The sequence below is a fragment of the Eleutherodactylus coqui genome, chromosome 6, assembly GCF_035609145.1.
Source record: "Eleutherodactylus coqui strain aEleCoq1 chromosome 6, aEleCoq1.hap1, whole genome shotgun sequence".
Lineage (NCBI taxonomy): Eukaryota > Metazoa > Chordata > Amphibia > Anura > Eleutherodactylidae > Eleutherodactylus > Eleutherodactylus coqui.
Genome location: NC_089842.1, coordinates 158,536,979 through 158,554,732, shown reverse-complemented (window position 1 = coordinate 158,554,732; position 17,754 = coordinate 158,536,979). Strand labels below are relative to the sequence as shown.

The 17,754-nt window shown below is 43.1% G+C and overlaps 1 protein-coding gene across 1 annotated transcript in view; it reads left to right on the top strand.

The window, feature by feature from the left end:
* The window catches only part of CDKL1 (cyclin dependent kinase like 1), a 54,250-nt gene that overhangs the window by 21,758 nt on the left and 14,738 nt on the right, over positions 1-17,754 (top strand). The window contains exons 3-4 of the mRNA XM_066608069.1: positions 9,510-9,631; positions 17,542-17,614. Coding sequence (XP_066464166.1) covers positions 9,510-9,631; positions 17,542-17,614 — 195 coding nt within the window. The remainder of the gene's footprint in view (positions 1-9,509; positions 9,632-17,541; positions 17,615-17,754) is intronic.

Sequence of the window (17,754 nt, the reverse complement as noted above, 5' to 3'; positions counted from 1 at the left end):
ATTTGATGATTCAGTTTACTGATTCTTTTCACGATTCAATAATTCATTTTACGGTTTAACGCGTTTCCCTACTCGCATAGTTTATCAGGAACCAAATGTCAACTTCCAAATAGAGTCACGTGCGGGTTATGCGCGCCTGGTACGCGTTAACTAACCTCACATTACCGGTAATGGTTCCTCACACACAGCGCACAGAACGCGCGGGCAGTTAAAAAACTGTGACATGCTCTATCTTGGCGCATTACGGACCAAGATAGTGAATGAGGATGTGTCGGCATGCAGCAGTACACAAGGCCAGTCTGCTTAGGCTATTCATTAAGTAAGGGTCCATTTAGATGAGCCGATTTCTCGTTTGAACGAGTGAATGATGTCGGAGCTCACGGAGGCAGCCTGTTCATACAGGCAAATACATCGTTGGCTCGTTCAAGGAAGAAATTGACCAGTTGTTCACATTCAAACTAACATTATTTAAACCAAGCGATTAGTGAACGAGCCGCCAATGATTTTTATGCTAACATAAAAGGAATGACGAATGAAAAGTGATTGGTCGTCTTTTGATTGTTGGTTGCGTTTACACTGAACAATTATCATTCACTTTCACTTCTTTAAACAATTTTTTGAATTGTAATCGTTCTGTGTAAAAGGGCCTCAAGTCTCCTGCAACACATAACAATGCTGCACCCCCTTCAACATTCGCCTGGACTGGTATGTGAAGACAATATACAATCATAGTGTGGAAGATGTGGCTACATTCAGAGTCCAGTAGATTGAAAAGTTACATAAAGTCAATAGAACAACAAATCAGCAATAGAAACCAGGGAGCTATGCGAGAGTGAGTTAATATGCAGAATTATGAAACCAATGATTTCAATGGGTTCCTTAACATTTGTGATGTTTCTAAGTATGCGATGTTGCATGAAAAAAAAAATTGCCCTATCTTTATGCATGTTTCCCTATAGAACCTCCTTTTTATCATAAAGCACAAACTTGCGATTTTCGCGCGACGGATTCCGCGTCATCGCCTACTGACGGCATGGGAAAGAAAATTTGAAAAAAAACAAACTGTACTACTCATGTGCGACGGCGAGCCACCGGGTCCATCTACGGTACAGATTACCTGGTGACAGACCAGTTACGCGCGGACGCCGCTGCTGGCAGAGCGGGATTCCCTAGCCTACCATCTGGGCTACGGATACCATCTTTTTTATTTTCTATCTACTTACTTTTTGCTGCTATCATATATTGATCTAGGGGGAACCTTTGGGTGTACTATAGAGATGAAGCTGCAGACAAAATAGCTCTCTTTAGAACAGACAAGTACTACTTTGGAGCATTATCTCCAACTATATCCCAATCCAATTGGATATAGTTCTATTATATTGCACTATTCTGGAATGAGCCCTGGCGAAGCATTTAAACGCCAGCAAGGCTAACGGTCAATTGCAGCAAATAGACTGCAATTAGGCTAACTTGATGCAAGTCTCTTGCAAATTTAACAGGAGTCAAGCAGGATTAAGACCAAGGGGCACCCAGATTTTGGGTCCCTTTTGCTATAAGCTCAGGGCTAAGAAATCTAACTATTGCATCAGCCCAGCAACAAACTAGGTCTTCCCGCGATTTACCATCGGAGAGAGACTGTGCACGGGTTAAATGACCTTAGACCTGAGAACTGAAAGAAATTAGTTCTTCAGCTATTGTGAATTTAATAGTATGATCTGCGTGAACAACAGGCAGCTCTTCATCTTGTGTTTATCTCTAATCATCCTTGGATGTGCAGTTGTCCCTGTTCGTCAGGACACTCATTTGTCTGGTATTCTATCTATTCAGACATTGAAACAATCATCATCCCCATATGATGAAGTTCATTGATGCATACTCATAAGCGATACCTAAGCTCCGTAATGCTCCTGATGATCCACGCAATACAGTGGTGAAACTCGTTGAGTGAAAAATTGGAGTTATTGGATCTCAACAAAGATAGTCCAAAAAAACTGGAGTCTAATACTTCAAGTCTCTCATACTAGTTCCTAGAGGCTTGAAGAATTGGGTTCTAGCACAAACAATACGGCTAGATCTCAACAACTCTGTTGATTGGAGTTTAATGTATCGACCCTTATAACAAAACCCTATCATCAGTTTAGAACCAGCAATTAGCCGTACAAATTAGTTTCTCTGATGGTGTCCAGATTTGGGAACACCACCAACGAATCAGAGATTAATCTGCGGCCGGAGATAGAACTCCTCTTATATTGATCCACAACAACTCATTACTTATTTATCCAATACCTTCCCCTATGGTTTGGGGAAAGACTTTAAGTGGATTCAATCTAAGGGTCATATTGTCAAGTGACCACGCTAATCGCTTTTGAGTCTTTGGAATGATCTAAATATTTCGTACTAGACCCACTTTAGCGACCAGCTGACACCTATCTCCTGAAATTCTGTAATGCGTGTCCCTAAATCTGTTACACCATTCTTTTAACATCTTGTGTGTATTTATGTCATTTGTTGTGCCCTAGTGTGTCCTATTTTAATATAATCCCTAATAAAATGTATTCTTTTATTCTAAGTCCCCTCTGTGATAGGGCTTGAAAGTAAGACGGCTCTCAGGGAAATTAAAATTAGAACAACATGAAAGAAATGGACTCGCCTGGTGCAGACGGACCCACCACCTGTGGTCAGTGTAGGCGTGTAGATAAAAACACTTTTTCACCAGGACATCCCAATAGGAGAGCGTGAGGAAGGAATCCAAGACTTGGTCCAAAAAGCAATAAAATCCTGCGCGCAAAGTGTTTAAAATCTAATGTTAAAAACCTACATGGCAAATATCAAGGTACTCGGTGGTAATAAATGCTCTAATGCTCTACACTACATTGGATTCAGCCTCATGTTGAAAGAGAACACACTTTTATTTTTGGCATTCCTGGATACCAAGGGGGGATCTCTGGATTCTGCCCCCCCCTTCAACCGAGTAAGTACTTTGATATTTGCCATTTGGGCTTTTAACATCATATTTTAAACACTTGGAGCGCTGAATTTTATTGGTTTCTGTGTTTTATATGCTCTGAACTTCATGGTGTTGCAAGCAGTAGTTGTTAGGTTAATCAAGCACTTAGGTGTCTCTGTGAACACAGCCGAGGTATGAAGAATACAGTGGTCCAGCTGTGTTCTGCATACCCCGCACGGAGCGCACAGCTGTATACCAGCTGAGCGCTCCATGAACAGCTGGATGTAGAAGACAAGCGGCCCCGTTTGAGCAATCACCTTGCCCTGTAAATGCACACGATTATCGCTCGAAAGACATCTTTTGAGCGATATTTGTCATGTCTAAACCAGGCTTTAGGATAGCTGATTGTAGTCAGTGTATTTTCCATCTTACATATAGAAATGATAATAAAGGTTATCTTACAAATGACGCAGTAGATCATGAACCATGGGGCTATCAGGCCCTGGACCCTCACCTATCAGAACTTCACTCTGGCATGTCCGAGGTCTTTTCAGATGTTACTTGCTCTTTAAGCTTCACCTGTTTGAGTGCCAGAAAGTGTAGAGTTAGGCGCTTTTTCAGTTTTATTACTCCTCTCATTACTACATAAGCTATTGCATTACTACTTTTTCCAGCTCTTACCCTCACCTACCATGGCAAAGATAAGAATAAAAATTACTGTAGATTTCCTTTTTTAGATTGTTGGATGTGGAGGCTTTTGCTTTTCCAAAGAGATAATCCGACCTTGAACATTTATGGCATATCAACAGGATATACCACTTTTTCAGGTGTCTTCTCATACCCCTTCTGGGTGCTCTCCTTGGGGGGAGATGATACTCCCCACTTCCCCCTGACCCACTCACCGCCTAGGTGTTTCCACACACTTTTTGGGTGTTCTCCTTAACAGAGACGACACCCCTCTTGACCCAGGATATAACATAAATGTCTGATGTGGAGAATTTGTATGGAGTGCAATCAGAATCCGATCCTGCTCCGTACACAGTGTGTGCCGGTTGTCTTTTACAGCCGAAACACCCACCCACAGCAGCTGTGATCAGCATTTGTTTTAATATATATATATTTTTTTAAGTAGTTAAGCAAAAAAAACCACAAAGTAAATTTAGTATTGCTGTGATTGTACTGATCCACAGAATAAAGATGTCATTTTTACAACAGTTTGTATGCTGTAAAACCAATATCCCCCAAAGATGGCAAAATTGCTTTTTTCCCATTTCACTCCACCTAGAAATTTTTAAATGTTTCTCAGTACATTATATGGTACATTTAAAATACCATTGCCCTACATACAAGTACAAATACAAGTAAAAGTTATGATTCTTTGAAAACTAGGAGGAAAAAACTAAAATTAAAAAGAAAGGCGGGGGGGGGGGGGGGTCTGTGTCCTTAAGGGGTTAAATAAACCTTTCTCTTTTGAGAAGGGGAGTAGGTAAAAAACAAAATAGTTTAGACAATGAAAGCTGCCATCATTTGGAATCTATTGGCATCCACTAGTAAAATTTTCACAAGTTTTCTTTCTTCATCCCACTTCAGAAAGTGTCAGCTTGGAATGCCTGGTGCCGTCTTATCAGTACAACTTGTGGAGACCTGCTTGAGGAGTGGTTTTTCTACACTCAGTCAATAGTAACAACCTCTGTTTATTGATCATTGGAATGCCAGGCACTATCCGGCAACTTGTTTGTGTAGTTAAGCTACCCTGATCCTCCCTATACAAGCCTGCTAAAAAGCAAATATTTAGTGAACGCTGAATTGTAACCAACAATACCTGCCGCGGCGCTGTGCGCGAGAGATGGATAGGCATCCTATTTGTGTGTGCCCTGTATGAAACCAGGAAAGCCTGGGTTTCAATTGCCATGTTTGTGTTTTGATCTTAGCGGTATTAACTAATGCTTTGACATTGTCTCAGCGACATGGAACATGTAAACCTCTCCGTGATAATGTCCTATGACATTTAACATGGGATGGTTTTAAAAGAAGAAAAGTAAACATGGAGGCTGCCAACATTTGTCTCATAGAGCTTTTCTACGAAACGCTTTGTATCCCTGTTCATTCAGAAACAAGTATTTATCAAGAGAAAGATATGAGAGAGATGCTTTGATGAAATGATACTAGTGGATTGACATGCAAAGATGGTTGACAATGTGCCTTTCTGGTTTGGGTAAAGTTGAGTGGATTAAGGCAAATGTTTTAGTGTATTTCCTGCCAAGCACCTGTTCCAGAGGGGTCTTTAATCCCATTTGCTCCTTTTTGGACTAGCAAGGAAGCCCTTTGTTGCAGTGACAATGAAATTGGCCATTTGCAGGAGATCCCATTGTCTCCCTTCCAATACGCATTCTCCAGACATGCTGACTGTGATTTCCCACCACTGAGATTGGACAAACAAAAAATTAACAGGGATTATGGGGTATTCGAAGGTACCAGCTCAACAGCAGTTATATTTTTGAAACCATGAGTGTATCACGGATGCAGTGCATTCACTCCCATCACTGTGCGATCCCTGGAACTCACAGAATCGCATACTTGCAAAGAAAATCATCTGTCACTTATCATGTTTGGTATCCAATTGTAGGTAAATTCATGATAAGAAACATTGCAGCTATAGCTTTCCTATTGGAGTGCCTCATAGGGAAATATGTCTGAAATATTAAATTGGGTTTCCATCTGGAAGGTATGTGCATCTACTTAGCCAGCCTTTGGTGATGTCATAAGTAGGATAGCGAAGGTGGGACCCATAGGGACTTTTAAGGTGAATCCCCAGCCTGCCCTCTATTGTCAGACCTAGGAGTTGCATCTAAATGCAGACTGTCCACCGTCTTGTTTTGTGTGTATTGGTATGCTCCCTACCCTTTTGTGTGTTTTTACTTAAAGGAGATGTCCCGAGGCAGCAAGTGGGTCTATACACTTCTGTATGGCCATAATAATGCACTTTGTAATGTACATTGTGCATTAATTATGAGCCATACAGAAGTTATAAAAAGTTTTATACTTACCTGCTCCGTTGCTGGCGTCCTCGTTCCCATGGAGCCGACTAATTTTCGCCCTCCGATGGCCAAATTAGCCGCGCTTGCGCAGTCCGGGTCTTCTGCTTTCTTCTATGGAGCCGCTCGTGCCAGAGAGCGGCTCCGTGTAGCTCCGCCCCGTCACGTGCCGATTCCAGCCAATCAGGAGGCTGGAATCGGCAGTGGACCGCACAGAAGAGCTGCGGTCCACGAAGGTAGAAGATCCCGGCGGCCATCTTCAGCGGTAAGTATTGAAGTCACCGGACCGCCGGGATTCAGGTAAGCGCTGTGCGGGTGGTTTTTTTAACCCCTGCATCGGGGTTGTCTCGCGCCGAACGGGGGGGGGGTTTAAAAAAAAAAAAAACCCGTTTCGGCGCGGGACATCTCCTTTAAGCACTTCAAACCCTTTTTAGAGTAAATCTTTGAACTTTTGTTTAGCTAGTTTCCTTGACACTTTGCGCAATCAATATCCCTGAAGTGTGTAAATGTGTGTCCACTGCTGGAAACTGAGGTGGCTGACCTACCTGTTAGAAATGATCAGCGGTGTGGCAGCGAAGTGGGTTGGAGTGTGCTAGGCCATGCAGGTTGTGATTTGGGCTCCATCTTGTATGAGTGCAGGATCCGGGGAGCTGTAAAGAAGTCAACCCTGCGGTCTGCCCCTGGGTGCCGTACGTCACAGGTTGGTGACTCTTGGACCCGTAACCCCCGTTACTGTGACAGATGCAGTATAATGAAAACAAAGGTTTGGTACTGTGTTAGCTAGTAGAGCAAAATGTGATTGTTCCCAGCAAGAGAAACCACATAATCTTGTAGATATGATACTTTTTAATGGCTAACAAAAATACATGATGTTATAGCGAGCTTCCGAACCAACGCAGAGTTCTTCTTCAGGCTTAAATGAAATAGATCCGAAGAGGCATGCATATTTATACACACTTATGACACACATACTTATGACAAGGCACAGACATGGATGTGATTGATTTTCACTTCAAGGAATACAGCAACACATACAAAAACATTTTTAACTAGACACTGATAAGGGAGTGAGAGTTTTATGGTCCCTGAATTACTGTTTGGGGGGTTACCAGGCCAGAAGTGTTATCTGTGCTATACAATTCTCATACCTCCCATTCAAGCATAAATTCTCATGAATAATTTAGCCCTCTATTGAACGTGTCAAAAGTGGCTCTTGATATTTGGTCAACAATTGAGGTGAGATAGTAACCCTGGGCTACCTCAATTGATGACCAAATCACCAGAGCCACCAGTATACCCAGGAATCAACTACTCCAATACACAGAGAAGGAAAGGAACAATCGTGTACCTCTAGTAGTGACCTACAATCTGCAGCTAGAGATATTAAGGAAAACCGCAAAGAAACATGACCATACCATACACAAGGATGACCGTCTGAAAACCATATTCCCGGATTCTCCGCTTCTGTGTTACAGGCAACCTCCAAATTTGAAGAACCTTATAATAAGGAGTGTATTGCCCTCTGACACACAAAAGGAACTAGAGCTGTAAGACCTGCTCACATGTACTGACAATGGTCAGGATACAAATCCCCAACACACAGCAGGACTATAAGATCCCGGGGACATTCACATGTTCCACGTCTGATGTTGTGTACCTGATCATGTGCAGTAAATGTCCTGTTGGCGGCCCTAATGTTGGAGAAACAGGACAAAAACTGAAAGCTAGGATGAGATCTCATCACCATACAATTAAACAGAGAAAGACAGAATTATCTGTGGCCAAGCAACTTTCAAGTCATGGACATGACATAGGAGATATGAGAGTTATGATATTGAAGGGTGGTTTCAAGTCACAAAGCCATAGAAGAATTTGGGAATATAAATTTATAACAACTTTTGACATGTTCAATAGAGTGCTAAATTATTCATGAGGATTTGTGTGAATGGGAGGTATGATACATTTATAATTCAGGGACCATAAACTTTCATTCTCTTATCAGTGTCTAGTTAAAAATGTTTATTTTTTATTGCTGTATTCCTTGAAGAGCAAACCAATCACTACCATGTCTGTGCCTTGTCATAAGTATGTATATATATGCATGCCTCTTCGGATCTATTTCATTTAAGCCTGAAGAAGAACCCTGCATTGGTTCGGAAGCTTGCTATACCATCATGTATTTTTGTTAGCCATTAAAATGTATCAAATCTACAAGATTATGTGGTTTCTCTTGCTGGGAACAATCATGGTGAGAGCAGTGTGACAGGTAAACAATTGTTTATACAGTTCTGTGCTGGTGCAGTCACTATAAAAAAAAAATGATGCTATATATTTGCAGCGTCCAAGGAGTTGGCCCACAGCTGAGGAGATGGCGGGGTAGAAAAGGGCCTTGTCACGGTGGCGCAACCATCTCCTCTCCTGGGGGTAGCTCAGGACCCGTCCAAGTTACTGCTGGGGAATGTCACAGGGAAAATGTAACCGAAAATTACCTGTAATCTTCTTGTCACTCGTGATGCCACCATTGCGTCCTCTGCGGTGAATCTTGACGCTGTAGTAAATAGTCCACACACAGAGGAAACTTTCTGAACAAAACCGTGAGCGGTCGGTAATGTCCGTTTACTGCAACTTACTAGACTCCAATCCACAGACTTGACACAGATACAACAAATTAGAGTGGTGCAACAGGGAGGATTCTCGGGATTCCACAGTCCAAGTTATCTGTGTGATCCCGCCTTCAGCGACTCTCTCTCTTACTCTCTACCAGTAAACAATCACTCTTGTTGTTCTCTTCTCGCTGTGTAGCCACTTGTCTCACTTTCAGCACTCAACAGCATTGAGGTCTCCTGGGCAGGCTGGGCCCAGGATGAGCATCAGACCATCACTCTGCTTCCTGCATTCTCCCCACACAGACCGATTTCTGCAGTCTCTGTCACTCACTAAGTAACTCAACTTCTCCCTCTGTCTGTAAGACTGTTACTCTCCTCTCCTGCAGAGTGACTTTCACAGACTACCCCATCATAGCATCCTTGCAAACATATATATCACAAGGTTGCGTGACACACAACATGATACATTTCCCAAACATAACCCGATCAGTGCTGCAGAGGTGCAATACACATACTAAATGCACACTACAATTAAGACACTGACAAGACAAATAGCATGAGACCGACATATAACATTATGAAGGGGCCCCCACTGACTCTGGGCCACTACATATTAACTGGATTAGATTATCTTTTAATAGGCCGATTATTGACATCATGCTTGTTCTGCAAATGTTTCATATGACATTGTAATAAGTGTAGTAAGTAGATTGCTTCTGTCCCTCTTTAATCAAGTAATTGTGTGGCCGTTACCTAACGCCTAACACTTTTGCATTGCTTTCAGTTCATGTCTATGAAGGTCTTTTTGCTTGCCATAATTGTAATTTGTTTCTCTGATCTATTCTTCCATTTTTTGTTGTGGATCCAATGAAAATGTATATAATATATATTAATTTTTACTTCCTTTTATTTTTTTTACAGCAATTGAAACACCCCAATCTTGTGAACCTTCTGGAGGTTTTTAGACGGAAGAGGAAAATACATTTAGTCTTTGAATATTGTGACCACACCGTCCTCCATGAACTGGACCGGCATCCACGAGGGTAAATTCAGAATGAGATTAGAGATGACCAGCACATACAAAGGATCATTAAATGGCTGGGTATAGCATGAATTGTACCTAGAGGGACATGCACAAGAAAAATCTGGCATGTATTATATGATAATATGGTCTGTGAGCTACAAGAGGGGCAAATATAGAAGAGAGGAAGACTGAACAGCATGTCTCCTGTTTCTATAGCAAGAGAGAAGGACACCAGGAACCTCAATCCAATTCCTTTCTCTCATGTTGCAGCACTGCAGAAAGGGCAAGCCATTTGGGATTTTCTAGAAAGGAGAACAAGAAATCTTGGCTGGGTTCCCTTCTGTATGGGCTAGTGCATATCAGTCTATGTTCACTTGAGGATGTTATTTGATGGTTTAAGACTAGAGATGAGCGAACGTGTTCTTAACGAACACTTACGCACCCGAACACCGGCTTTTCCGAGGACTTCCGTGTTCGCGCGTAAGTATTCGGGGGGCGCCGGGGGGCGGGGAGAGGCGCGGCGGCGCGGGCGGCAGCAGCGGGGAACAGGGGGGAGCCCTCTCTCTCTCCCTCTCCCCCCCACTCCCCGCCGCAACCCCCCGCGCTGCCACGGCGACCCCCGAACTTTTTTCGCCCGAACACGGAATTCCTCGCGAAGTTCGGTGTCCGGGCGAAAAGGGGCGGAGCCGAACACGTTCGCTCATCTCTATTTAAGACCTCTACGGTGCTTGATTTTCATTGTAAGAATATACAGTATTTTGAGCACCAAGTCCTGCATGAATGCTGATTTTATATATACAACCCATGTCAGAGCCATTATGACTTTTGCAGGAGCTCTCACCCAGCTTTACTGGAGTTGTAGACATGTAACCTTCCAATGCATGCAGTAGTGTACAATACTGTGCAGAATTTTTCCCCACACCTACCTAAAATGTTTGCAAAGTAAAAATGCTTTCAAAAATAGAAATGTTATGATTAGTTTATTTTTGTCAATTAACAAAATGCAAAGTGAATGAACAAAAAAAATCTAAATCAAATTAATATTTGGTGTGAAAAACTTTTGTCTTCAAAACAGCATTAACTCTTATACATACACTTGCACAAACTCATGAATTTTGTAGGATTATACTCAGGTGTGTTATTAACCAATTATACCAAACAGTGTGATAATGATCATTTTCTTATGTAGGTTGAAACAGTCATTAAAGGGGTTCTGTCATTAAAAAAGAAAAAAAAATGCTAGACTTACCTATTCCTCCCCAGGCAGCCTTCTTACCAGATCTTCTCCTCACCAATCTTCTCCTGGCTCCTCCAGTAGTCCCCTGAGTCACCTCACCTGCAGCCAGCCGGATCCTCTTCTTCTTGTGACGAAGCGTACATTGCCGGCATTCTGCTTCCTGCAGGTCAGTGTACCCAGCCACTAGTGACATAGCGTTCACTGCCTAGCAGGAAATGCCGAATCCTTGGCAGCCTGCTTTAGTGTAACTGCGCTGTCTTTCCGCTAGTGTTCCATATACTATATGAAACCCTAGAAGCAACATATCGCGCATGCCTGCTAAAGCAGGCTGCCTAAGTTTTAGCATTCCCTGCTAGGCTGTGAACGCTACGTCACTCATAGTGTTCACTGCCCTGCAGGAAGTGAACTGCAGCTAATGGACGCTTCAAAGCAGGAAGAAGAGGATCTGGCCGTCTGGAGGTGAGGTGACCCGGGGGACTGGAGGAACCAGGAGAAGATCAGGGAGGAGAAGATGCAGTTAGACTGCCTGAGGAGAAATAGGTAATTGAATTTTTTTGTTCTAATGACAAAACCCCTTTAACTGAAACAGAAACGACTGTGTAGGAGGCTTAAAACTGGGTGTTGACAGCTAAACCTGCTACAAAGATGAGGTTGTGGAAGACAGTTTCATGTTACAGGCCATACAACATGGCATGGCAAGACTGAGCACAGAAACAAGACACAAGGTAGTTATACTGCATCAGTAAGGTCTCTCCCAGGCAAAGATTTCAAAGCAGACTGAAGTTTCAAGATGTGCTGTTCAAGCTCTTTTAAAGAAGCACACAGAAACTGACAACATTGAGGAAATTAGACACAGTGTTTGGCCAAGGAAAGTTAGTGCAGCAGATGAGACATATCATGCTTATTTCCCTTCAAAAGTGGGAGATCTCCAGCAGTGCCATCAGCTCAGAAGAACAGGCAGAAACCAGTGAGACTCGGGTTCGCCCATTTACTGTTCAAAGAAGTCTAGCCTAAAGTGGTCTTCATGGGACAATTACGGCCAAAAAGCCATATCTTCCATGTAAAAACAAGGCTAAGAGATGTAACTATACACGAAAACACAGGAACTGGGTGAAGAAACATGGCAGCAGGTGCTCTGGACAATGTGATATATGTGGTTGTAACAGAAGGCAGTTTGATCACTGAAGGGCTGGACAGCAAGATAATAATAAGTGTCTGCAGGCAGAAGTAAAGTATTGCAGCAAATGAAGTTGGGGATTTGGTCAGGATTAATGGTGTCCTCAATACTCAGAAATGCAGGCAGATACCTATCCATCATGCAATACTATCTGGGAGGCTGATTGGCTCCAAATGTACTCTGCAGCAGGACGACAACCTCAAACATACAGCCAATGAAGAACAAGGAGTCCCGGAAGTGATGATCTGGCTCCACAGAGTCCTGATCTCAACTTTTATCTCGAATTACATGGAGACAGAAGCATCTGAACAAACCTACATCCACAGAAGAGCTGTGTTTAGTTCTCCAATATGTTTGGGACAACCTTCCTGCCGAGTTCCTTCAAAAAATGTGTGCAGATGTACCTAGAAGAATTGGTGCCGTTCTGAAAGCAAGCATTGGTCACATTAAATATTGACTTGATTTAGATTTCTCTTTTTTTCATTCACGTTGCATTTCATTAATTGACAAAAATTAACTATTAACATTTCTATTTTTCAAAGCATTCATACTTTGCGGTATATTTTCTACACCTGCCTAAGGCCCCCTGTCCACAGCCGAGGCGGAATATCGCTAGTGATATTCCGCCGCGGGGGATGAGGGGGGAGAGCTGTCAGGTCTCCAAGGTGAGCCAAGGTGAGCCGGCCCTGCGCTTTTTATAGCAATGGTATGTAAAGCTTCAGACAGCGTGATTCGTTGGCGATTTATCGCCAGCGCATCATCGTCCGTGGACAGGAGCCCTACAACATTTGTACAGTACTGTAGAAACATATACAAATAATGGCAGCCTTAAGAGTTGTCACTCAGCTTTCCCAGAAATGGAAAAAATTAAATGAATAGAGTGGCGTATGCGCATCATTGGGTAGAGGATTCCCCCAGTCAGGAGACTCCTATAAGAGCCAGCAGTCGATCTAGCCAACCTGAGCCATCTTTGCATCATATGGACTGCACTCCGTAGCAGTGACTTTCCTGACTGATTTAGGAGATTGCCAGAAGTGCACTTCGAGACATCCCCTTTAATGGTTAATATTAAGAATGTCCGATCCCAGTGTCATACTGTTGTGTTACAGTTATTGGATCCATACCCCTGACACTTTGTAGCACTCCCCTGGTTACGTAAAAGGGCATTAGTAGTCCTAGCTGTCACTGTGCAATGTTCTGTTTGCTTATAGCATTGTGCAAACGATACTTCATTTTAATTTATTGGCCAGAGCCCGGCACAGTGACTTGGTGCTATGGCAATATTTGATAAATCTCCCGAGCAGGTCGTGTATTGGATGAAGGGCTCACATTCGCCTGATTAATTGAGCCCTCATGTAAACAGGAGCTTGTCCGTATGTTGACATACAGTATCAGGGAACTGATGGGTATGATAAGCAGTTGGGGAGTGACACTTAATCTACCTTGTCCACTTGCTGCTTATACGGGGATTAAAGTACAAACCTAAAATCTTGTTTGGTTTCCTGTTTTAATGATTTACATGTCATTCTTGAGGCTTGTGTTTCTGCTTCTCTGTTATGCTGTATAAAGGATGAGTGACTGATGAGCTCATCGCTTATCATTCAGTTTAAAGGAGATGTCCCGAGGCAGCAAGTGGGGTTATACACTTCTGTATGGCCATAATAATGCACTTTGTAATATACATTGTGCATTAATTATGAGCCATACAGAAGTTATAAAAAGTTTTTTACTTACCTGCTCCGTTGCTAGCGTCCTGGTCTCCATGGTGCCGACTAATTTTTGGCCTCCGATGGCCAAATTAGCCGCGCTTGCGCAGTCCGGGTCTTCTGCTGTTCTCTATGGGGCTCCGTGTAGCTCCGTGTAGCTCCGCCCCGTCACGTGCCGATTCCAGCCAATCAGGAGGCTGGAATCGGCAGTGGACCGCACAGAAGAGCTGCGGTCCACGGAGGAAGAGGCCATCTTCAGCGGTGAGTAGAGAAGTCACCGGAGCGCCGGGATTCAGGTAAGCGCTGTGCGGGTGGTTTTTTTAACCCCTGCATCGGGGTTGTCTCGCGCCGAACGGGGGGGGGGTTTAAAAAAAAAAAAAACCCGTTTCGGCGCGGGACATCTCCTTTAAACAGCAGCTGTTCAGTAGTGAACCACCACTGTGTTATCTCAATGGAGGAGGAATGAGAGAAGAGAAATCTCCTGCACTTCCCCGCCCCCCTGCTGGCCGCTCCGTGACCCAGCCTGCTCTGCTAGCTCCCGTGCAGGAGCATGGGAGCTCGGACACACAGGGACGAGTGTCGGGCATCGTTTGCGCGACATTCGTCCCATGTAAATGGACCTTAAATACTCAGACTTCTGTTCTCCTTCTCATGCTTTACACTGTACCTTTATTTGTTCTGATTAGCTGTTGTGTATAAACATAAGCCACTACCAATTCCTACTTGATTGAACCTAAGGCCTTGTATGGTTTCAATAATATATATCTTTAAAGGTTCAGACTCCTCCCCTGTCCCTCTCCATGCTTTATATTGAAGCTCTGCACTACGGTCCTCTCACACGGCAGAGCGGAATTTGAATCTGGCAGCAGCGGTATCCGCACTTACCTGCTCTGTCGCCATCTTTTCTGCACTGTGGATGGACCCGGCGGCACGGACACGTGCGCAATGCAGATTTTTATTTTTAATTTTTTTTTCCCCACGCCATCACTAGGCGATGATATGGAATCTGCGACCTGTCCGCAGTGTTCATTGTGGAATGGGCCAACCGGTCTCCATTGACTTCAATAGAAGCCGTCCGTGCGGAGCCTGCATGAAAATGGAGCATGCTGCGATTCCCCCCCCCCCCCCCCTTCGCTAGCTGAAATCGTAATTGATTTCCACTCGCATGTAGGAAGCAGTGGATCTGCATAGGAAGTAATGGTCAGTATAAGCTTCAGATTCGCAGTGTGGACGCCAACCGTGGATTTTGCAGCAAATATCTGCCCGTGTGCAGGAGGCCTAATGCAAGCACAGCATAGAGAGCTGATTTTCATTACAGTAAAGACAGAAGGAGTATAAAATACAAGCAACCAAACCACCAGTTATTAAAAAAAAAATCGGGAGATCTGCTTTGAATGTGCAAGAAAGTTTGTGACATCAGATACGGTGTGCCCTCTGAAGTCAGGAGGACCCTTTTACACCGGATGATTATTGTTCAGATCCTCGCTGGATCATGGAAATCTGAAGGATAATCATTCAGTGTAGATGCTACCAGCGACTGTATGACGAACGATACTGCGTTCCCTCATCATTCAATAAATGCGGACATGAAAATGAAACAACGATCAGCATATGTAAACAGGTAGTCATATGAACGACTGCCTGTTTACTGTAAATGGAGGCAGGCATCAGGAAGAGATCTTTGGCCCGCTCTGCCTCCAGTCACTGAGCAATTATTGCCAGAATGACTAGTGCTTAAGCACCCCACATGTCAAAGGACCCTTAATTGGCAAATCAGTGGTTTTGTGAGGTCCATTTGGCGCTCTTGTCCTTATTTCCATCCACATAGATATAATGTAGATGCTGACTCCCAATAAGTTAATTACATGTTTCACCGCAAGTAATGCTCTGCATATTGCAAGTACTGGTTTAAGGTCATCTGATGCTATTCTTATAAGATTATCTGACTTGGTCACATGTAAGACTCGCAGACTGCTTATAGAAAGGAGAGCCAGAAAACCCTTTTGTAGTAAGTAGACACCATACACCTAAGTGCAGGTTAAGTGCTTGTTACTTTGCTAAGCAAGCTGCACTAATCTAATATATGAGGAAACCGTCGCCAAGACAAACAACGTTTGTATAAGGTAGGGAGTATTCTTCAGAACCCTCCTTGTTCTGCTTGGGTCATATTAAACAATTGCAATACTTGTCCTCCTCCTTATACTGTATATTAATCCAGCACGCCTGCCAACATTGCCAGCCTTATTCAGATGATATATGGGATTTATTCTGCTGATAGTCGTACTAGGAAACAGAGGATAACCCGTTCTATATCAGGAAACGTCTGTGTGTGAAGGTCCCTAATATACAACTGTGTATGTTTAGAGGGGGTACGTCTCTCTCCTCTTTCCTTTTTGTACTTCTTCATTGTTTTTATTGTTAACTTCTAAGTTTGATACATAACATAAAATATATATAATGTATCAAATAAAATACATGTAGGCGTGTATATGGCCTTAAGGTTACAGTAGGCATTCTCAAAGGAAGCAGAAGTTGTTGAGAGCACCATAAGTAATGGTGGTGCAGTCCAAAGTTAAAGAGTAAACTTATGGTATTACTGGCCTTCAGTGCTGGACAGATTGTTTTACTTACCGGGAGAAATAAAGTTGTTCTGCCTCTCTCCGGTCCCCGGATTTCCCCAAGGGGAAACGGGAGTTGCAAGGAGAAGTCATGGATATTCTCTGCATCTGTCATCCTCTGAGAACTGCCTATGGCGGCCTTTGCCCACAAGCACTGTAAGAATATTTTCAAACGTTTTTAGCTAATTCGCATTTAAAGTTCACTTGAGCAGAAAATTATGTGGCCTTGTGATGCATCAATCCCTAGTTCTGGGGAACATCTATGCAGAGAGCAAATGTCTCAGCCAGAGTATAGGAGAGTCGGAGTTCCCCAACACCTACCTGGATTGCCTCCCAAGGGCAGTGTAGTGTCCGGTGAAAACCCCCCTGCGGTCTGAAGCTGCAGCCTGGAAATCCCTGTTATTTTCTCCGGCCGAACTACGTATTTACAAAGCTTCTGGTCCCATTAAAGTTTATAAGACTGTGGTACTTTTTGGTTAAAGTATGTAAATAGCATTTTCTGGACACCATTTAGGTAAAAAAGGCTCCTGTCTGCATTCAGGAACTCTATAAACAAACACAGCTTTACATTTTATGTTTTTTTCTTTTTTTGTTAAATAGCAGTCTTATCACCCAGGATGCGGACGTCACTTTCATAGTAGGGGGTCTTTGGTAACGGTAGTTGTGAAAGGAGCCCAGTGTGCCCAGCGAGCCTTTATAAGTCCGGCTTGAATTAACAACTACTTTACAACGCATCCTGTGTGTAGATTCCCGGTTTTATGATGGGAAAGGAATTCATTTCAGTGCATGCTTTTGTCCGTTTCTGTGGCAGCGCAATTCATCAAGTGGTTTAAGGTCAGAAATGGGTTAATACAGTCTTAACAGTAACGGCTATTGCTGTCTGGGTCCAATTTACCATTTTATAGTGTTTTTATATTTTTTTTGGTTGTCATGCTGAATTCTTAATATGGGAATGTACACCAAATGTGACAATTGTGGCCAGTCAAGATGAATGATATACTAAATAGTCTACAAAGCTGCTCAAAGTGACATCATGCAGACCTACAACACAGATTTGTTCTATCCAAAGTCCGTGTGAAAGAAGGTCATAGATTTTCTTACTTTTGCATAGACCAAGTCTAGATTATACAGTGCAGCCAGCACTTTTCCCCTTACTTGTGTATTATGTTTTTTTTTTGTTTTTTTTTGCAGGGTTCCTGAACATCTTGTCAAAAGCATCACCTGGCAGACATTACAAGCTGTCAGTTTCTGCCACAGGCACAATGTGAGTTTACCAATTTCTGCCTGTATTTGCAATATGTATAGTCGTGTCATCTTACATCTCATTCATTGTATATAGATCATTAAAAATGAACAATATGTGTGTATAATGAGGGGTGCACAGTGTGGCGGTGTAATGCAGGT